The sequence below is a fragment of the Mesoplodon mirus genome (assembly GCF_964341445.2).
Source record: "Mesoplodon mirus genome assembly, chromosome: 7".
NCBI lineage: Eukaryota > Metazoa > Chordata > Mammalia > Artiodactyla > Ziphiidae > Mesoplodon > Mesoplodon mirus.
In genome coordinates this window covers 56178029-56201751 of record NC_138983.1, presented here as the reverse complement: position 1 = coordinate 56201751, position 23723 = coordinate 56178029, and the positions used below count along the sequence as shown (strand labels likewise).

General features: G+C 38.5%; 1 protein-coding gene across 1 annotated transcript in view; it reads right to left on the bottom strand.

Annotated features, from left to right (window-relative positions):
• The window catches only part of C2CD3 (C2 domain containing 3 centriole elongation regulator), a 128065-nt gene that overhangs the window by 60064 nt on the left and 44278 nt on the right, over positions 1-23723 (bottom strand). Inside the window, exons 9-20 of the mRNA XM_082626709.1 lie at positions 23562-23713; positions 22323-22529; positions 21721-21833; positions 18529-18647; positions 16526-16648; positions 11966-12460; positions 10127-10278; positions 7640-7886; positions 5513-5693; positions 3630-3813; positions 2492-2664; positions 1271-1394 (exon numbers count right to left, since the gene is read on the bottom strand). Of these exons, the coding sequence (XP_082482835.1) occupies positions 1271-1394; positions 2492-2664; positions 3630-3813; positions 5513-5693; positions 7640-7886; positions 10127-10278; positions 11966-12460; positions 16526-16648; positions 18529-18647; positions 21721-21833; positions 22323-22529; positions 23562-23713 (2270 nt within the window). The remainder of the gene's footprint in view (positions 1-1270; positions 1395-2491; positions 2665-3629; positions 3814-5512; positions 5694-7639; positions 7887-10126; positions 10279-11965; positions 12461-16525; positions 16649-18528; positions 18648-21720; positions 21834-22322; positions 22530-23561; positions 23714-23723) is intronic.

Here is a 23723-nt window from a genome sequence, read left to right as displayed (position 1 = left end):
CAAGCAATTATTGGAAAAGTCTATTTGGAGAATTTAGTGAGGAAAAATATTAATTAGACTGAACATTTTACCAGCTACTTCAGTGTCAGATCTCACACGGAAGTAATCCCATTAGTTATTTAGCGACTATGAAGTTAAAGGTAAATAATCTGACTCTAAGTTGTAACAAGGGAAAAAGTTGTCTCTTTCTTGAACTCATGTCCAAAGTGAGCTAGTCTGCCTCAGGATCGTGATCTAGTTCTCCTTACTGGGCACCTGATATGTGCTGGAACTATGCTATGTGGTGGCGGGGACAGAGAGGAGTTCAGGCAGTATCTGTGTCTATAGGAACTCACAGCCTAGGTGAGGAAAACTAATGTATGCAAATAATTGAAACAGAGTGATATGTGCTGCAACCAAGGTGCTAAGAGACAAAGGACAAAGCACCGATTCTATCTACATGTAGGAGAGACAGAGGAAGGCTGCAAAGTCTTGAAGAAAACAGAAGCTTGTTTAGAGGACAAAAGGAGGAAGAACATCCAAATTAGAGAGAAGAATGAGTGAAGACCTGAAGGAGGGAAGAGAAGGCCATGCTGTTTATACACAGAAACAGTGTTTCGGGCAGAGAAAATAGCAAGACAAAGGCCTTGAGGGGAAAAAGAGCATGGTGTGTTCAGAAGTAATAAGAAAGCCAGTGCCTGGAGTGGAGTGAGTAGAGCAGCAACTACCAGGAAGAGAGGAGGTCATAAGGATAACGGGGTCAGATCATGTGGGGTCTTACAGCCATTTTAAAGACTATGGCTTTTACTCTGAATGAGATGGAAAGGCATTGGTGGGTTTTAAGTAGATGCGTGTCAAGACCTGATTTAACTTTTCATAAGATCACTGGCTTCTGTATTGAGAACAGACTAAAGGGGAATAAGCTAGGAAAATAGGAGGTGGTACTCAGAGATTGAACATGAGAGACTATTGAGTAGTGGTGATTGGTCCTGGCATGGTTGGTGGGCATAGGGTCTGACCTTGGGAATAAGAGGGTAAGTAGGGTAGAGGATAAAATCGCTGGACAAGGTCAAGGAACTAAATTGCTAATAACAGTTAAAACAGCAAAATTTGCAAGTGATTTATTCACTTATATTCCTATATGCTTTCTTAAGAGAAAAAGAGTAGAGTTGTGTTTAATAAACTGGAAATTGTACGCAAGAAAGTTTTACGTTATTTGGGCATCACATATCATGTGGACTGCAGTGGAGAAAGGTTTGCTTTGAGAATTGCTTTTCTAAGGTGAACTTACTTGGCTGCTGCTTGCAAACCACAGGCTCTGATAATCTGGACTGAGATGCAGACGGCTCGGGATGCAAGAACTCCCTCTGCTGCCCTTGGAGTACACCTGTATCTTAGGCCCACATCCAGTAAACCTAAAGAATGAGGGCAAAAGGAAAAATGAAAAGAAGGTTGGTTGGAATAATCTCTGTTCTACCAAACCCCAAGTCTAGTCAGGAAGGAAGGAAGAGGATAAACACTATAATCCTAATGAACAATATGGGGCCTTAGCAGTGAAACAATCTGTCTGTGGTCAGAATCACATTATATTATTGTACTTTAGGATTAATAAAGCAGAACAGACGTCACTATTTTCACTTTATATCCAAGAAACTATGGCTCAGAGATTCAACTGCTTGCCAAAATCACATTAACTATCAGAGGCAGAACTTAATCCCAGTTATTTTTATAGAATTGAGATGGACTCTAACCTTTCTTCTTTTTTAAACCTTTAAAAGGTTTTTGCACTCATATATTTCTGTCACCCTCCTACTGCCACCACCTTAAACACCTTCACATGCCATCTTTTTATAAAAATTCTATCACATTTCAGGGAAAGCTTTAAGGAACAACAGAACAAGCTGATCAGTGAGGGTCAGGAGGAACAACTCAATCTTAATCATAGCAAGATAAAACCTTTTGTTTGGGCAGATACTCTCCAGTAAGAATGAACAGTAACTTGATTTAGAAGGCTAATTCTAGTTATTCATGATATATTTGGAGGGTGGGTCATACAGCTGGAACCATTAGGATATAATTCAAAACTCCAAATTCTAACTAATCCCTTCTAACTTTAAATCCTGACCTCTTCCTCCCTCACAGTGAATTCCCAGTTCATGCTGACTATATTCTTCCAATCCTACATCATGTTGCCTTGGAATGATAATTCTCTGAGTACACCTATATGATACTTAGGTTTTATGCCATGAGGGCTTATCAAATGCCTGCTGAAGTTAAAGGTGAGATGAGACAAGCAACATTTATATACAAAGTCTACATAACTATGAATTTTCTAAAATTATATGCAAAATTTGCAGTGTATATTCTACACTCATTTTCTAAGAGAAGGTATCTCATAGTTTTTATCAGATTCTTAAAAGGGTAAGTACCACAAAATGTGAAGAACCACTAATTTATGAGAGAAAAGGGATATTTATATATACTAGGGAAAGATAAATTAGTCTTCAATTACCTGATGATTGGTTCCTTAGTTCATTCCTATTCTCAAGCCTGGGGGTTAAAGGGAGATTAAAGGTCTGCATTCCCACATCCTCACGGTGCTGCATAGTTACAATGGCACAGATCCTTGATAATGGCAAGGTTCCTTTGGCGACCATCTGGTCTCTCACATTAGGATAATAGTACCTGTAAGCCACAAAAGCACAAGCTGTCAGTTGAAAGAATAAGGCGGATGAATGATTCACTCTGCCCCAGGGATCAGCTTTCAGTATCTAGTTATCTTTGGTGCCTGATTGTTCTCTATTTCTGGTATACAGCTGTGGTTGTGTCTGGCTGGATTTACTGCCCAGTACTCGGAGGAAGAACCCCATAAATTATACCCTGTGTTCAAGACAAAGCCCAGCTTCTCACAGGTTTTCTGTTTGAGGAATCTGCATCTGGCTTGGCCCTTTGGGAGTAGCCTCTCCTGAGAGCATCCATCCTGCAGCACAAGTGGTTCTAAGTAGTGCAGTTCCAACCTCTTCTATGGCTTCAGGCCCATGCCCCTTAAATTTGAAGGGGTGATGTTAGTACCTACTCAATTTCCTCCTCACGTTAAAAGTATTTTAGTTGGTTTCTTGGGGGTTAGGATGCAAAGGGGGAGGTTAAACATCTGTATTCATGCCATTATCTTTCCTGGAAATCTGCCAAAGTCTGTGCCATGAGTGGAATTATATTTTACAAAGGCCACTCTTCTGGTGGTGGGAAGAATGGATTACAAGCAAAGATTCTAGAAGTGGGGAGACCAGTTAAGAGGGTATTACAATAATTTAGGCATGATATAATGAGGACCTGAACTATACAAGGCAGAAAGAGAAGCAGAAAAAAGGTGACTGATACATTTAAGTGACAGTAGGAGATAAAAGTAAAACTTCTCTTCCAAATGTAAGTAGTGGTTAGAAGTATGAGATACAACTGTTCCCAAGAGCCTAATAACTGAACAGATTTCAGTAAAATCTGGACAAGAGTCATTATCAAACCTAAATAATATTAAACAGGGCAGAAGGGGACTCTTTGCTTGCTTATAATTCAACCTGGGCTAATTAAGGGAAGGATGCTCTGTGACTGTGCACTTCCTTCCTAGGCACAGGCATGGGTTCTCCACACTGTACCTGCACCAGATTTCAAACTGGACTCCACCTCCAGGTACAAGCCCGTATGCAGAGAAGGCACTGAGTAGGTGCCTTTGCACTGGAATTTCAGCTGGCAACAGGAGAGAGTGACGGTGCTCACTATTAAAGATGGGGTCTGGAACGCAGAGTGTGGTTGCAGACCTGAAAGGCTTCAGAGTGAATCCTTTGGAAAAGAAAAGCAGTTCAGAATAATCCAACACATCATTTAGTGTTTTACAGGGACTTCCCTGGTGGTCCAATGGTTAAGAATCTGCCTTCCAATGCAGAGGACGTGGGTTCGATCCCTGGTTGGGGAACTAAGATCCCACATGCCGTGGGGCAACTAAGCCCGGGCACTGCCAACTATTGAGCCCACGCACCACAACTAGAGCCCACGTGACACAACTACAGAGCCTGCATGCCCTGGAACCTGCAGACCACAACTAGAGAGAAGCCCACATATCGCAACGAAAGATCCCGCAAGCCGCAGCTAAGACCCGATGCAGCCTAAATAAATAAATAAATAAAAGAAGTGTTTTATATGTAGTTTTACAGTATGTTAATATCCAGTATTGTTCAATTTTATCCTCACAATACTCCTGTAAAGAAAACAAAGCAGGTATTATTTCTCCTACTACACAGATGAGGATATGATACCTTGATGTCACATAGTCAACCCAAAGGTCTTGGAGCTAGGAGGTCACAGACCTGGAACTGGAATCTGTATCTTCTGACTGTATTGTTCCTACCAAGGTCCATTTCCCTAGCAGCTCTGGTCCCCCGAGATGCCATGGTAATACAGAAGACATTCCTTTGTTGGTAGACAACGTGTAAGAGTTCCAACTTCTTCACTTCCTTACCAACACTTATTAGTCTGTTTTTAAAAAAATTATAGCCATCTGAGTGTGAAGTGGTATCTTGTGGCGGTTTTGATCTTTATCCCCCAAATGACCAGTGATGTTAAGCATCTTTTCATGTACTTATTGACCATTTGTATATCTTTAGAGAAGTGTCCATTCAGATCCTTTGCCCATTTTTAAATTGGGTTGTCTTTTCATTACTGATTTGTAAGCGTTCTTTATATCAATATATCCTGGATACAAGTCCATTATTTGAACCTCAAAACCAATACTGGCAGCACTTTCACGGTTATTCAAAGACAGGCTCAGAATAGCAGAAAATCTGAGTCACCCAACTTGCTCATTCCCAGCTGAGATCAAACAAGGTGACACTCTGTCTTCTTGTTTTAGCTCTCAGAGATGACCAGAGGGTGGGATGGCAAGGGACAGTGCAATGTAGTGCAGGGGCTCTGGCTCTGGGGCCAGTTGGACAGGGTTTGAATGCCAACCTTGGCACTTGTTAGTGGGGCCGCCTCAGTCACTAACACTCTGAACCTTGTTTTCTCTTCTGATGAGGATGAATTGTTTTAGGATTTAAGATTATGATCTATGTGAGATATGTATATGTACATATTTCCCCCAGGAGCAATGGTTTGGTATTCTCTTAATTCAGTGCTCTTGATGACTTTATAGAATATAACTACAGTGGATAATGAGAATCAACTGTATGTTAATAGATGATAAGAGTGAGTAGGCATGTAAATGATACAAAATGAGACAAAATGTAAATAACTGATGGACCTAGGTAAAGGGTATACAGAAGTTCTTTGTACTATTTTTGTAACTTTTCCATAAATTTAAAATCAAATCAGAATAAAATTAAAAAACAATTTAAGAAAAGTAAAAACTCAGGCTATCTCCTGTACCTCCCAGGTAAGGCTGGAAATACTGAGGAACATAAAACTGACTCAGGAAAAAAAATTCCTAAGCATATTCAATAAAAGAGCCCCACAAGAATGAGAAAGCCTCATCTCCCAAACCTACCATTTTCAAGGAATTCAGGTCCTTTCAGCACACTGGGTTGCAAGTCTTGAACTGGAAAGTAGTACTGGACATAACAATCTGCTTCTCCCCAGACTGTTGCCTGAAGAGGAGTGAGCCCTTTAATCTTGTCTATAAGGAGTTCAAAGTGGTGCTCCATCAGTCCATTTCCTTGGTCCCCTGCCTATTAAATGAAACAGAAATACTGGGGAGCTTTAAAGAGTAATTTGTATAGCGTATTCATGCTTCTCTATGAAGTCTGAGAACAGACGAAGAAATAAGCATAATTGGCTGATACTAAAACAGATACTTAATTTTCATTATGTATAAATCTCACAACTGTTCACTGTAATCAGATCAGGCAGGACTTACTCTAGGCTGTGAGACTGGGTCAATATTAGGAAATCCATAAATGTAATAGAGTGCACTAATAGAGGAAGGAAAAAAAGTGACTATCTCGGGCTTCCCTGGTGGCACAGTCGTTGAGAGTCTGCCTGCTGATGCAGGGGACACGGGTTCGTGCCCCGGTCAGGGAAGATCCCACATGCCGCGAAGCAGCTAAGCCCGTGAGCCATGGCAGCGGGGCCTGTGCGTCCGGAGCCTGTGCTCTGCAATGGGAGAGGCCACAGCAGTGAGAGGCCCGCATACCGCAAAAAAAAAAAAAAAAGTGACTATCTCAATAAAGGCTAAAAAGGCATTTGATAAAATTTAATCAGATGTTCCTGATTCTTCATACTCTAAAAACAGAAGGCTATTTCCTTAATAGGATAAAGAACACATATTTGAAACAAGTTTTCATTTACTTTATTATTATTTTTTTGGCCATGCCACATGGCATGTGGATCTTCCCTGACCAGGGATCGAACCCATGCCCCCTGCATTGGGAGCGTGGAGTCTTAACCCAGTGGTTAAGTGGACTGCCAGGGAAGTCCTTAATTATTATTTCTAATGAAGTTAGGAATAACACTGAGACTGTTTATTAATGGGGAGGTAGTGAATACACTGTTACTGAAGGCACTTCTACTACTAATATGATAAATATATAATAGAAAATGTTTAGGGTCCATAACAAATAAACAATAACAAACAAAACAAAACAAAAACAAAACCAATAACCTACTAATAGGTATTTTCTTAATAGTTCTTTCTCTGTTAGAGACATTAAATTTGTCATTCAGATTAAAAAACATAACATACTTAAATGGTGTGGACACTGAGACTTGGCTATACTAATAAAGACATCAAATGTAAGATAGAGGAGGACATGATACAGTGGATTTAAAGAGTCAGAAGACCTGTGTCTGAACACCAATTCTCCCATTCTCAGCTGTGTGACCCTGGACAAGTAACATAACCTCTCTGATTCTGTTTCATCACCTAAAAAAGAGAATGACAATGACCTACCTCATGTAGTTGTTAGGGGAATAAACATAAAGTATGTCAATGTGCTTTCTCAATTGAACAGCACTGTACAGAATAACTTTTAAGTTATTAGTAGAAAAGCAAGGAACTTCACTTTAACTTTCCAACATGGATTTGGTCAAGAAACAGAATATTTTGCTGGTTTACATTTGGGATCACTCTTCATCTCCATCCCCATTTTTTCCCCCAGATTACCTTTTCTTTTATTTTCATTGAGACTATTTTTTTAGAGCAGATTTAGGTTCACTTCAATTTTTTTAAAAAGGCAATTAAGTTAGTAAATTAGAGGATTAAGATCTGGTTGTCCAATTACATTTTCTTTATAAATTCAAGGAGCTCAGAGGGACACAGGTATCCATTTAAACAAAGAAAGAAAAATACCAATGATTCTTTTGAGCTACAGAAAGCATTGAAGTGCAAGTATGTTCTTTTGTTGAGCCTTTCACTATTGAAATAAGAATTTGGGGCAATGGTTTCATTAAAACACGCAAGATAAAATGAGATTACAGTGCTTGAAATTTGCTAAGAGAGTAGATCTTAAGTGTCCTTACCAAACACACACAAAAGGTAACTAGATAAAATGATGGATATGTTAATTAGCTTGATTGTGATAATCATTTCACAGCATATGCACGTATCAAAACATCACCTTTTAAGCCTTAAAATAAGATTATGTTTTTTGTAAACAATCAAGTGTTTAGTCACTACCATAGCAACAGACGCTACAGATGGCTGGTCCAGGAGATGGGCTGGCCTGGGGTTGAAGGGAGGAAGTGTTCCTTCTTCATTCTTTAATCTTTGCAGTGCTATTATCTGATCTGAAGAACCCATAGCTAAAAAGACTCGAAGACTCCCATTTTGGTGGCCTGAGAACACATCAATCACAGGCATGTAGCTGTCGACAGCAACAACTGGATACTGAGCATCAAGCAGCAGGCGAGAAATCTTGGGATCTCTAAAGGGAGAGAAATTGTGCATGAGTAAGTAACAGTCATCAATCATGTCATAGAGTTGCTTCATTTCTTACTTGGCTTGTTTTCTCAGTTTGTTAAAATGGATCTACAGGGACTTCCCTGGTGGCGCAGTGGTTAAGAATCCGCCTGCCAATGCAGGGGACATGGGTTCGAGCCCTGGTCTGGGAAGATCCCATATGCCATGGAGCAACTCAGCCCATGCACCACAACTACTGAGCCTGTGCTCTAGGGCCTGCAAGCCACAACTACTGAAGCCCGTGCACCTAGAACCCGTGCTCCACAACAAGAGAAGCTTCTGCAATAAGAAGCATGTGCACCGCAACAAAAAGTAGCCCCTGCTCGCCGCAACTGGAGAAAGCCCGCGTGCAGCAACGAAGACCCAACACAGCCAAAAATAAATAAATATATAAAAAAAATTTTTTTTAAACCCCAAAGAAAACAGTATACCAATTCCTCAAAAACAATTAAAAAAAAAAAAAAGGATCTACAACTAGAAAAGTAATGGTGGTTCAAAAAAATACATGATTCTATCCATAATCCATCAAATAAAAATGACCAGGCAGATAAGTTCCAAACTCAGCAATTTGACAGGCGGGGGGACTGTGTCTAACTTATCTCTGTACCATCATGGCCCCAAGGCTTGCTGAATAGCATTATTTTAGAGGCAGGCAGTGTAGTCAGCAGAAAAAGTATAGATTTTAGAGTCTGGCAGATAAGATTTGAGTAGTATTACAAATAATATCGGCCATTTACTGAGTACTTACTATGTGGTAAGCACTTTACAGTGTTTCTATAATCTTTCTGACACAGCAAAGGTTGCTATTATCCACTATTCACAGATGAGAAAAAAGTCCAAATGCTCTTCATTACACCATGCTGAATCTCAGATCTGCCTCTTACTTGCTCTATGACTCTAAGTAATCAATATAAGTTTTAAAAGTGTGTTTCCACATCTGTAAAATGTAGGTAATAAAACTTCCATCAAAGGGCTGTTGTTAGGACTAAACTGAGATAACAAATATAAAATACCAACATGATAAGTGCTTAGTAACTGATAGCTATTATCACTTTATGCTCTCTCAGCAATGAATGGGGTCTAAGGAAGTGAGAAGGAAAGGGGAATACCAGACCAAACTAATACCACAACAAAAAAGGGGAAAAAGCCAAAAGCTTACAGCTGACAATGACATCCATGATTCCAGCAGCACTCCTTAGCCTGACCAGGCTTCCCAATGTTACCATCATATAAGTACTTAACTGTTCACTGAAGGCTTACCCGTTTATTTTCTCACTGGATCCTCACAACTGCTCCAAGAGGGAGACAGGAGATCTGTCATCACCCTCATTTTACAGATGATGAAAACAAAGCCAGAGAGGCCGACATCTCCAAGTTAAATAAGTTTCCTCACTTGTATAATGGGGATAATGACAATACTTCCCGGGGTTATAGAAAGGCTCACATGACAGTGAGCCATTGCTAAACAGTGCCCACAACAGTGCTCTTTGCAAAATGTAAAATACAGCATTTAAAACACAGAACCATGAGAAGGCTGAAAGAGGTCAGTTCTAAAATAATTAAAGATCACTATCTTGAAACAAAAAATGAACAGTCTGTACTGAGGATAGAAATAATCTTCAGATAAATCAATACCCCATCTAGGTTTTGAGTAGTGATAAGCGAGGTACAGCAATCAAATCTGAAGGTCTAAGAAACAATGCTCAGTACAGAAATCTTGCAAATGGCTGATGTGAACAATACTAACTGAAGTTTGTGACAGAGAGATACACCATCAATATTTGAGGTGATAACTTGGCAGCTGAGTTTCTTGGTGAGGAGAGTGGACTACAGAGCCAGACTCTCTGGGTTCTAACCTTGGTTCCACTATTTACAATATATATGACAAGTTATTTAACTTTCCTGTGCCTCTGTTAACTCATGTGTGAAATAGGGGAAATAAAATTTACCTGCCTCATGAAGGACTGTTGTGGGGATTAAAATGACTTGATATATGTAAGGTTCTTAGCTTAGGGCCTAAAACATGGAAAGTAGTATCTGTAATACTGCTATAACATAGGAGAAAGAGTAGCAACTGTGGTGAAATTGAGAAAAGTCCTCCAAGGAATTATTGGGTTGTTCATGTTTGCAAACCACAAAAACTCCTCTTCAGTTCATACAAAGTTAAAGATATAAAAAAAGAATACTTCAAAAGGTCCTATTTACTTGAATGACATGTAAAACTGATGGAGAGGGAGTTTCACCAGCCCGAGCAGCTTGTCCTGTCCTGGGCTCCGCACCTTATTCCAAGTTTCAATTACCATCACATTGTTCTTAAGCCTTTCCAGGCATTTGGAAGACAGAGAGACAGGAATCACCTGGGGAGAGGAACAGCCGGAAAAAAACAAAACAAAACCCCACATCTGAGACAAAGTATTAATTTATACTTTTATTCAACAAGCATTTACTAAAGCCTATTTGTGTGCCAAGCACAGTGCTAGGAGCTGAAGACGTCAAAATAGAACCCACTCTGTTATCCTCAGTCTAAAGCCACAGTCTTGTGTTAGAGACAAACACATAAAGGCCAAATACAAAATGGCATGAATTCTCTGAGGACAAAACTCATATAGATAGGGCTTCTGGGACACAGGTAGGAAAAGAGGATATTCAGGAAATGCAAGTAGCTGAGCACAGCTGGACTATCTAGTGTGAAGAGAAGAGTGGCCCGAGTCGAGACTGGAGAAGTATAGGTAGTCTTAAAGGGTATTGCAGTCCAAACTTAGGGTTTGGATTCTATCCTGAAGGCTATGGGTAATCACCGAAAGGCTTTCAGCAGGAGAGTAAAATATTCAGGTTAGTGTTTTAGAAAGATCATTCCTGTTGGTGCACAGAGGAAGAAATGGACAGGGAGAGACAAGAAACAGGACAGTCTGAAGGCTAGGTGGAGTGAGAGTGAGGGTCTGAATGAAAGCAGTGGCAATGGAGTGGAGATAAGAGAATTTATTCCAGAGATAATTAAGTTTGCAACATCTACTGGATTTGGTAAGAAAGACTCAAGGACAACTTTTAGGTTCTGCTTGGGTTTCTGAGTAAATTATAATATGAATTAGGGCAGACAGGACGAGGAGGAACAGATTTGGAGGGAATAATAAATTCAGATTTGAATACATCTGAATTTCTTCTTCCATTTACACATCTTTATTGGATACCTGCAATTTGCCAGGTGATGTGTTAGGTGCCAAGAGGAAAGTGCTTTTGAGATATCCAGGTGGTGACAACCAACAGGCAGTTAGACACAGAGATCTGAAACTACAGGGAAATGCCTGGCCTGAAAGAAGCATGGATTTCCAAGTCATCTTCACACAACTGAAGCTATGGGAGTAGATGTGGCGACCATGGGGAAAAGAGGGTTGGTTTGGAAGAATGCCAAGGATAGAGTAATGAATAGGAACACTAATATTTAAAAGTAGGAGAGAGGAAGAAGTACTGGGATCACGACTCTTCTCCTAGTTTTCCTACTGGCCCAATGACTGAAAAAAAAACCAGTTCTTGAGTCAGGAAGAAAGAGGAGAGAGTTACGAAAATCAAGAAAGGAAACAATCTAAGCGATAGCATCAAATTCTACTGAGAAATCAAGTAAGATGAGTACTGAAATCAGTGGAGGAATAAATGAGCTTGAGGAAAAATAAATAAATAAAATAAAGAAGGAGAGACTGGAAAAACAGAAAAGAAAGAAGTTCAACTGATCAAAGCCCTAGAGGAAGCAGAAAGGAACAGAACTCAGAATTCAGGCAAAAGAAACAGTGGGAAACCATATCAACTGAGATAGAATAGAAAGAAACAGACACACAAAAAGTTTTTAAATGTTGGCAACGTCTTTTCCTCTTCCCATACAATAGTGGGATTGGATCTACATACCAGATAATTATAAAAGTACCTCCATTCTGAAAATCCTCGTTGTTTTTTATGATGGAATTATGATTTGGGAAACATACTTCTCTCCCCTCCCCAAATCCTGCCTTCATCCTTAATGCATATGGAATGTTAAGACATGTACAAAGTTACCTGAGAAAAGTTAAAGACGGGTTTTGTTGTGCCCCATGCGATGACAGATCTGGTGACTTCTTCTGTGCTGAAGAGCTTGCAATTTAAATAAACATTGCATGATGGTTGTTTCTCAGATTCTCCAGTAATGAAATCTTTCCCATCTGGCACCATCAATAGCACATGCAACAGCAAAGCACTTTCTTTTGTTGACACATTTATCTGATTTATCAAATCGTGAGAGGCTGGCACAGCTGTGAAGGTTGAAGGACTGGGTACAACAGGGCTTGGTGACTTTGGGGTGGGGAGCACCAAATTCTGTGTTTTCTTTACAGTTTCTTCATGAAGTTGATTTAGGTTTTGTGGATTTTTGGTACAGGTAACATGTTGACTACGTTCTGGCAGTGTCTTATCTGGACTTGTAAGAGCCCAAAGTGGGCTATGTTGGGTGTTGCTACTTAACTTTGTATTAACACCAGCGAAATCCTTGTTATCTATAACAAGCTCCACAGTTACCTATAGAACATAAAAGGAAGAGAGTTAATAGGAATATTTTCTAGAATCAGAATTTTGGAGCTAGGAGCAGCATCAGATTGTTAGGATATAAATTAATTCATCCTCAAATACCACAATAGTAGGAACACTAATAGACTGCACATACATCACCTTACCAGGACTAAGAAAAGCTAGGCAGATGATTTATTAATAATACAAGATGAGCCTAAAACATCATCTTGTGCCATAAATAAGTAAGTGCTCAGAAGAGAATGGAGACATATTTAAAGGACACAGAATCCAGTTGAAGGGGCTCTCACTGGACAAGTCCAGGACAAGCTGAGTTTCAAAATGAATAATAATAGTAGTGGATTATAACCTTTTGAATAACATAAGAATCCATTAGTCCATACCAATATAAATAAGGGAGAAGGGACAACTCTTCTATATAGTAGAATGCCAATTAATAAATGCACAGGGAATGATGGAGTTAATGGTGAAGTTAGAAAATCATATTCTTTCAAATATCATAGTAATAAGTGATTCAGATAAACCCCAAATGGAGGACATTCTACAAAGTAACTGGCCTTACTTTTCAAAAATATCAAAGTACTAAAAGACAAAGAAGGGTGGCAGAACTGTTCTAGGCTAAAGGAGATTAGAGAGAGATGACATTTAAATGCAATGGGTGTTTGCTTCTTGAGTCTAAGATACAAACCCATGTAGTATTTCTGACACACTTCCACTTATTAATGACTGTTAATGGCCTATAATCAAACCCTACCCATTAGCTATGCAAATAATAAGACCATTATGTAAACTGAGGTTAATTAATTGTTTAAAGGTTCATCCCTTCTTCAGAATTAGCTACCCTATGACCTTTAGCTCTATCACATATCATATGAATAAAGGTAATAAAATAAATTTAATTCATTAAAAGTAACTAAATAAACGCAATGCATGATCCTGGACTGGAAAAAAAAAATGCTACAAAGGGAAGTATTGGCATAGTTGGTGAAATTTGAGTATGGACTACAGACAGAATATACTATTGCTGTTAAATTTATCTTTATAACTGTACAGCATTATGTATAATGTTGCCTTTGTTCTTAGAAAATACACACAAGAAATTAGGGAGAAAGAGGTTTAATGTCTGTAACATATTCTCAAATAGTTCAGAAAGAAATTGTGTGTGTATGTGTATAGAGAGAGAGTGGGGAGGGGGACAAAAAGAGAGAGAAAGAGACAGAAGAGGTAGATAACTATAAAGCAAATACGACAAATAATTGCTGAGTCCAGGTAAAGGGTATATGAGTTCTTTGTACTACTTTTGTAATTTTTCTTTAAGTTTGAAGTTATTTTTAAAAGCTTAAAATGTTAAAAAGTAAAAAAGGATGTGGGATAAATGATGAAGAATGAAAGTGGTCACTATTACGAGGCTGAATTACTAGAGATAAAGGGGACGTGCAACTCCTTTTATTTAAAACCCACAGCAAAGTTCTTTTGCTCTATTGAATATAGACAGCAATCTATTTAGAACAGTACTTCTCTCAACAAAGCCAGGACAGAAACAATTTCTAGTCCATCAACTCTATTTATTACCCATTTCTGATTATAAACCTTGCAGTCTAGAATGGACTAGGAAAGCAGAAAATAAAACTTCGGTAGTGGAAGAATAATGTGATGTTAATTTTTTGCAATGGTAGTCAAACAAGTTTTTAAAATTAAATGGTATCCATTACTAAGAAGGCCAGGAAGAGGACAGAGGGGGCTTCCAAGAAGAGGAAGCAACATGAAAATCAAGAACAAAAGCATGGATGCATAACCCAGCACAATACTTTAGCAATTCTTTACACAGTTTGACATGGCTATGGGAACAGGGAAGCTGGAACAGAGAAAGCTGCAGTGGTCAGCTGAGGTCATGTGGTATGCCCTGTGTTTTATCCTCTGGGTGATGAGGAGTCATGGAAATGTTTTATGTATGGCTGTGATGATTTCAAAAGCTTGCCAGTACAACAGGACAAAGCTATAGTGAAGCCACACACTCAAATTCTTCCACCTAACGGGAATGTAAATTGGTGCAGCCACTGTGAAAAACAGTATGGAGGTTTCCCAAAAAACAAAAAATAGAACTACCATATGAATGAGCAATTCCACTCCTGGGTATATATATGAAAGAAACAAAAACACTAATTCAAAAAGATGCATGCATCCCAATGATACCAGCATTATTTACAACTGCCAAGATATGGAAGAAACCTAAGTGTCCATCAACAGATGAATGAATAAAGACGTTGTACATATACAATGCAATACTATTCAGTCATAAAAAAGAATAAAAGTTTTGCCATTTTCAACAACATGGATGGACTTACGGGTATTATGCTAAGTGAAACAAGTCAGACAGAGAAAGACAAATACTGTATCACTTATACATGGACTCTAAAGATACAACAAACTAGTGAATGTAACAAAAAAGAAACAGACTCACAGATATACAGAACTACTTAGTGGTTACCAGTGGGGAGAGGGAAGTGGGAAGGAGCAATACAGAAGTAGCAGATTAAGAGATATAAACTATTATGTATAAAATATGCAACAAAGATACATTGTACAACACAGGGAATATAGCCAATATTTTATAACTATAAATGGAGATAATCTTTAAAAATTGTGAATCACTGTATTGTACACCTGTAACTTATATAATATTGTACATCAACTATACTTCAATTAAAAGAAAATGATTAGGGCAAGCTCTAAAAAAAAAAAAAAATTCTTCCACCTAAGAAACTGATGCTTCTGAATAAAGGAAAGAACCCTCTCTCCGATGAATTACACATAGCATTCATCCCACCACACACAAACTCAGCCACTTCTCTCCTTGTTCACTGCCACTACTCTAGTCCAAACTATCAATCATTTCTTTTCTGGATGAACGCAACATTTTCCCTCCTGCACCTTACAATATTCTCTACCTAGTAATCTTTTAAAATGTAAACCAGATGTCACTTCATGCTTCAATGTCCTTTCTTGGCTCTTAGGATAAAAGCTAAACCCTTTACGCTGACCTACAAAGCTCTGAGTGACATGGCTCCCGCCTGCCTGTCTAATCTCCCCCCTTTTTTTTTTGCAGTACGTGGGCCTCTCACTGTTGTGGCCTCTCCCGTTGCGGAGCACAGGCTCCGGACGCGCAGGCGCAGCGGCCATGGCTCACGGGCCCAGCCGCTCCGTGGCATGTGGGATCTTCCCGGACCGGGGCACGAACCCATGTCTCCTGCATCGGCAGGCGGACTCTCAACCACTGCGCCACCAGGGAAGCCCCAATCTCCCTTTTGGCTCACTATCCTGTGGCAACATTCTGCCCCTTGATGAAGTGAAGCCCATTCTCACTTTAGGGCCTTTGCATGTGCCATTCTTTCCTCTGGAACGATCTTTCCTGTGCTTTTTACTTGGTGGCCTCTTCCCATCATTCTTCAAATCTCATCTTAAATGTCACCTCCTTAGAGAGACCTTCCCATCTCCTACTTCCCCCCAGGTACTTACTGTCACATTGTACCATTTAGTTCCTTCCCAGCAGTTTTTTTTTTTTAATTATACACGTGAAATAAATTCATTTATTTATTTTTATTTTTAATTAATTAATTAATTAATTAATTTTATTTTTGGCTGCACTGGGTCTTCATTGCCGTGTGTGGGCTCTCTCCAGTTGCGGCAAACGGGGGCTACTCCTTATTGCGGTGTGCAGGCCTCTCATTACAGTGGCTTCTCTTGTTGCGTAGCATGGGCTCTATGTGCATGGGCCTCAGTAGCCGTGGCATGCAGGCTCAGCAGTTGTGGCTCACGGGCTCTAGAGCGCAGGCTCAGCAGCTGTGGCACACGGGCCTAGTTGCTCCATGGCTTGTGGGATCCTCCAGGACCAGGGCTCGAGCCCTTGTCCCCTGCATTGACAGGCAGATTCCCAACCACTGAGCCACCAGGGAAGCCCCCTTCCTAGCACTTTTGTTGCCCTGTTTTAATATAAGCTGCAAGAGCAATAACACATGCTCTATAAATACTTGACTACCTGAATGTATATCTACATACCTTGAGGGGGCCAAGTGGAGTCTGACCATTTTCCTGTTGCACTGCAAGCTGGTCACTGAAAGAAAGCAGCTCAGACTGAATGACAGCTCTCAAAGGTAGTGATGCAGATCCAATGACTTCAGGCTGAGAAAAGAAGGAAAGAAAAAGTTTAGGTTAAAGTAAAGAGAAGCCACAGGGGACTTTAATTGAAGTGACAACATATGATGACTTATAAAGGAATCCATGCTTTATGAAGTCAGTAGCTTAATTATTTGACTGAGGCAACTCTAAGTGGGAGCCCATATTCTGTCATTTTGGTCTCCCTTCTGGGTTTTACCAATTCTCCCTGGAAGATTAGAAAGGGTTTCATGAGTCACAAAGAGGTCAGAAAATTATCTTTTTCTATTTTTAAGAGTTAGTTTTTACAAAAAATGTTCAACTTCACGCTTAAAAATAAAAAGTGCAATTAAGATGATGTAAATGTTTGCCATTAAAGCTGGGAAAATTATAAAACATGCCTGATGCTATCAAGGTTATGGAGAAACATGAGCTGTCATATGCCTGAAGTTGGGAATATAAACTGGCAACATACTTCTGGATAGGAAATTTAGCAATAAATATAAAAAGCTTTTAATATTCATACTCTTTGGCCCAGTAATTTCACTTCTGGAAATTTATACTGAAGAAATAATAAATAATACATAAGAAGTTTACATACAATGTATATTTTAAAAGTTAACAATGAGAAATAACTATATGTTCAAAATCAGGAATTATTAATTATAGCGCATTCCTAGAATGGAATAATATATAGCTATTAAAATGATGTTTACTAAAATTGAAATAATATGAACAATATTCGTTATGTTTATTAGAAATAGGGTATTAAGTTATATATAGTAAACCTTCACATATTTATAAAATTACGTGGAAAAGATTTACACTTTTGAAAAAAATGAATAAAAATCCTCAGACAATGTTAAATTTAAAAAAAGCAGGATAAAAATTGCATATAAAATTATCCTAATACTGTCAAAGATTTACATATATAATGTATTCATTTGAAAAAGATAAAAGAGATACACATAAATATTAACAATAGTTATTTCTTGGTGATGAGATTACAGGTGATTTTTGTGTTTTAAAAATATTTTTCTATTAAAAACATGTATAATTCTTTTATAATCAGAAAAAAGCCTTAACTACGTGATTCAATGCAAATATACTGAAATGCTTATAGAGGTTGTCTTGAGGTTGTGAAATTATGTTTTTCCTTCTCTTCCTATTTTGCTATATTTTCCAAAATGAACTTGTATTATTTAGATCTCCTGAAAATACAAACAAAAAGAAAACAAGATGCATTCCTCATACTATCCATACCAAAGAGGTCAAAGATTATAAAAGCTACTCTTTTAATTGAAGTAAGTAAAAACTGCTCATGACATAGTTTGATTTCTGTTGTACCAGTTGCAAGTGGATTTTATAAACTTGGAATTAGCTGATAAAACTGCTACCCACATTATATTATTTTGGATATGGATGAATAACTTATGTATTCTGTCTGAAAAAAGAAAGCAGAGCCTCAAATTAAGGCTACTATCCTGTATCAATCCAAACAACCCTCCATAGCAGGGAGCATAGTAAAGAGGTTAAGAACTTAGGATCTAAAGACTCAGGATAGAGTCCTGGCTTTGTCTTTTATTAGCTTGGGTGATCTTAGACAAGTTACTTCACTAAATCTTGGTTGTTTTCATCTGTAGATTGAAGATAATAAGGTATCTAATTCACAAATTGTTTTAATGATTAAATTTGATAGTGTTGTTCACATAGAGCCTTTAGCATAATATCTAGCCTATAACAAATATCAAATAGAAATTTAAAATTATAATAAACAATAATCGTAAGTATTAATATTGTTTGAGCCTGGAGAACTTCCTAGTTTAGGTAGGAATATAATTTTAAGTATGCTCCAAATCCCAAGTGTGAATAAATGGTAAGGCAAAGGTCAAAATCACTTGAAGTACCTTTAACTGTGGGGTTTTCTTTCTGTAAATTTGGAAAGTAAGATTGGAATTCCACCAGTGTTCTATCATTGGGCCACCAAACTGTACCGGAAACACAAATCTCTGCTGGAATTTCACCACTGTAAGGAGAACCAGACACATAAGCACATGTCACACCACCCAACTAGAGCCATCTCATCAATCCATGCCTTGACACCACCCACCTCCCTTTCAAATCTAACTAAGATCTCTTTCAGGAATCCAGTCAGTGTAATTTCACAAAAGTGTTAGGGTTATTAGGACTGAAGGAACAGAGACAAAGAGAAAATCCTGGGTACAGCACAGAGAAGATAAGCAGGGCTATGTTGCTCTGCTTTGCTATGACAAATGAATGTCAAGCATAGGAGCACAGGATGTGTAAAGAGACATACCAAACACTTCACTGGGTGTAAGGTATGACCAGTGTTTTAAAAGACAAGTTGATAGGTAATGTAATGAAAGAAGGGGGCTGGCTGGTTGTGGGACAATGAGGGATAAATGAAGAGAAGAACTGAATCAAAAACTGTAATAATGAAAATGAGTTTATTTTCTGGCTGAAGACCAGGGGACTTCTCCTGTCACACTTGTACAAGGTTCTAAGTACTGATCTTAGTTTGCAGTGTTAGGCAGAATGGAATCTGTCTTTTCATAGATGGAAAGGAAGGGGTTTCTGCTGTAATAGCAAGTGTAAATGGGATAAATTGATGGTAGTATCTGAGTCTGTGCTCATTGCTATGCGGATTTAACAGGTTTAAAAAAAAAGGAATTTGGGGCTAGAATCATTTGATATGAATAAGTTCTGTTACTTACTAATGAACCATTTCGGCCACAATTTACCACCTGTAAAATGATCTTCCAGTCCATTCACTTCTAGACCCTTAAAATGGATCTGAAGAACCCACACAAAAAGGCCCAGTTACAGAGAATCCACTATCTCTGATATTCATTCAAACTGCCCATTTGACCTACTGATCTCTATCCTTGCCATCTTACTTCTTGACTCTTTTTATTTCTTTTGGTACTCATGGGCAGGATCTGGGTCTTGCTATCTGGATCCATCCACAGGAACTGTTAACAAAAGGACTGGGCCCAGCAAGCACACACCCACTAGACCAGTTTACCTGCTTATCCCACCACGGAAAGAGAAGTAAGACAACACCTACACCTCAGTGGTGTGCTGAGAGGATCAACTGAGGTAACAGATATAAAAGCACTTTAAAACACTATAAAATCTTTTATGTACAAACAGAACTGTATTTTCAACCTGGTGCTACTCAGATTTCTCCTTATTAAGTATGTTTTGGTACTATATTATTGTATTTGTCATATAATTCTCTGTTTCTCAAGCTCATTTTTTAAAAAGTAAGTTAAGGCAATAATGGAAGAAGAAATTCATGTAAATAAATTGCTAACAATATGCCAAAGCAGACTTTTTTAAAGTGTTGGAAGGGATCCTGAAAATAACTTGTCCTTTCCATATTATTGTTAAGAGAGGCCCAGAGATGAAAAGTTATTGTGTCTAGGGTCACACAATTAAGTGTGTGGTATAACCAGAACTAGAACTCATCCAATTCCTGGCTTGATGTTTATTCCAGATGTCCCATACTATCTTTCTCAGAAGGACAAAGGGAGAACTCAATCGCTGTGGCCAATAATAATACTAATGCATGAGAAGCAATATAGATGAAGAGCACACGATTTGGAATCAGAAATGTTCTAGTTCAAATTCTAGTTCTACCATAAACCAGTTGTGTTATCATAGACAAGTTACTTAACTGATATATACCTCAGCTTCCTCTTTCTTCATCTGTGTGTGTGTGTGTTTTAAAGGATTACATGATTAATATATATAAAACACTGAGTAGAGTTCTTGACACATAATTTAGTGCCCAATAAATGTGAGCTAGTATTAGTTACATACGACTTTAGAGTTTAATGCTTTTACATTCATTAGCCCATTTGACTGTCCATTAAGCCCCTGTGTAATACAGGCAGTTCTTGCTTTGTAGATACTATGTTAACTGAAACTCGTGCATATCAGAACTGTGTCCTTGCTGTACCTCAATTTTACAGATGGGGAATGTGAGGCTCAGAGAAGTTTTAAGGAACTCATAAATGTCCTGTAGGTAGAAGGAGGTAGAGGGGGAAGACCTGAGAAAAGAATCCAACATTTTTCTTTGCATTGGGGTTTGATAAAAACAGTTTAATTGCATATAAGCTCCTCAAACACATTGACTTCAGCCAGCAGAATCAAGTATACATTCTCAAATGCTTTTAACAAACCTCCAGAGCACCTTCTGTTGCTATCGATAATTTAAGCATACAGAAAATAAACATATGAAAAATTTTAAATGCCCTAATTCTTCCTTATGGTGATGGGGAAAGTGAAACAATGTACTCTAGTAAAAGAGTATATTAAATTATTTTAGGTGCTGTTTTTAAGGGTAAATAAGTATTTATTTTAAATGCTTGTGCTGGATATACTCACATCAAATGAGAAATGCAAGATTATTCACTGAAGTACTGTCTTTAATAGCGAAATATTGAAAACTTAAATATTAAAAGTTGAAAATATTACAGTAAGTCCAAAAAGCCAGTCACAAATATCACATATTATATGATTCCATTTATATGAAATGTCCAGGATGGGAAAATTGAGAGAGACAGAAAGTAGATTAGGAGTTGCTTAGTGAAAGGGGGCAAAGAGAGAATTGAGGAAAGAATGCTAATAAGTACAGGATTTCTTTTAGGGTGGATGAAAATGTTCTAAAATTAGATTGTGGTGATGGTTATACAACCTATGAATATATTAAAAATCACTGAGTTGTATACTTCAAATGGGTGAATTGTATGGTATGTGAGTTATACCTTGATAAAGCTATTTTTAAAAAGAGAAGAAAAGAAAAACGTCAATAGTTGAAAGAACATGATCTAAGCATCAGGAGTTCTGAGTTACAGTTTCAGCTATGTCACTGTCTTTCTGCCTTGCATCAGAATAGTCATAGCACCTCTGGACCAGTGTCCTCACTTGTAAAGTAAAGGAATTAGATTCACTTCAAAATTCTTTCTGCCTCTAAGATTCTATGATAATACAGGAGTATATGAATAATTAGGGATTCAAAAATTCTTCCAAAGCCAAAATATCTAAGGAGCAGAAATCAAGTTCTCTCTTACTTCCATCTGTAATTTTACTGGATGCGAGTCGAACCACCTCAGTGATCAAAGCTGTCTTTGTCGATCCATTTTTGGAAAAGCCCATAGGAAAGTGATATTCCACAAAGAAGGTGCTAAAAAATCAAAACAAGAAAAGTAATTAAAAAACAAACTAAATAATAAACCTATTTTCTCTCTGATAAATCCTACATATATTTCAAGGCCCTATTTTTAGAACCTCAGGTCCTCAGAGGACCGACCTGCTCTTTTCAAAGCCTTTACCAGTCTTGCGTTCCCACAGCACTTTTCATATAAAACATCTCTTTTGTAACATCTTACAAAAACCCGAACGAACTTCTTGGCCAACCCAACAGACAGCCTTTAAATGTTTCTCTTTCCTGCTGACTGTAAGGCATGGAAGAATGGAGCCTGGGTCTTAATTTTCTTTATTCTCATACTTTTAATGCTTGGGACCTAGTGGGGGATTCAGTACATTTTTGTTGATTGAATGAAGCATATGAAAGCACTTTACAAATCATAAAGTACTATGTAATTATTTATTATTACTACCAGACACACTTTCCAGAAATGTCAAATTTAGTTTTCCCATGTTAGAGACATACCGCTTTTTTGTTGTCAGCTTAGGTGGTCTCCCAGGAAAACTTTTTTTGCCAGGGGCCTCCTGAGGACTATCTGGAGGAACTCCCATTGTTTCGATGATGATTCTGACCGAATGTGTTCTACCCAGAAGGGCCAGTCTATCCACACTTAGTGTCATCACTTGGGCATCTTCTGGAGTTTCTGATAGCACGTGTTGTTCAATCAAGTTTCTGAAAGGAGTTCATATAGACAGTGAGGCGGATCGTCAGAAGCCAAATATGAAACGGTCTAGTTGGTACAGGCAAGAGGAGGAAGGAGGAAGGGCAGCAGGCATCTTAATTCACAAGTTATCAAGGATTGGGAAATGGCTTTAATCATTGTAATTCTGGTCCTAATCTACATGAAAGAAATCTCAAAAAATGTAAAAACAGGGACTTCCCTGGTGGTCCAGTGGTTAAGACTCCACACTCCCAATGCAGGGGGCCCGCATTTGATCCCTGGTCAGGGAACTAGATCCTGCATGCCGCAACTAAAGATCCCACAACAAAGATCCCACATGCGGCAACAAAGATCCCGTGTGCCACAACTAAGATCCATGCAGCCAAAAAAAAAAAAAAAGTAGAAACATTCTTGTAATCCAAAGGCTTATTATCTCCACACAAGTACAGAAACTGATATAACAGAATTAAGTTTTCAACAAGGGATACAGACTTTACTTCAGTTATTTACTACTTTAATATAACTACTATCATCACTTTTGTGTATTCCTTTTCACTTGTTTTCTTTATGCATATTTTCTACATTAAGTGTAACAGAGCACACATACAACTTAGAATTCTGCTTTCTCCCTTAACTATTTTATCACATCCATCTTTTCATGTTATTGCATGTTAAAGGACTGCAATACTTAATGAGTTACTGTAACTCAACCAGTCTGACAGTGTTGGCAAACACAGGTGATTTCACTTGAAGAGATCTTGTGAAAATCATCTTCCTTTGCTTTTTTTTTTTTTTTTTTTTTCTTTTTGCGGTATGCGGGCCTCTCACTGTTGTGGCCTCTCCCGTTGCAGAGCACAGGCTCCGGATGCGCAGGCCCAGCGGCCGTGGCTCACGGGCCCAGCCGCTCTGCGGCATATGGGATCCTCCCAGACCGGGGCACGAACCCGTATCCCCTGCATCGGCAGGCGGACTCTCAACCACTGCGCCACCAGGGAGGCCCCCTTTGCTTTTGACTCTAAACAAGCATTCATAAAGAGGCTCACCTATTTTTCTTGCCCACCGCCTTCTTCTTCAACTTATGATTTGACTCTAGAACCTTAGAAGATCTGGCAAGAGCTTTTGACTGGCTCATTTTTTTAGAAGGAACAACATCATCATCTCCACTGAAGACGTCACTGACACTGGTATCAGATTTCTATGGGGGG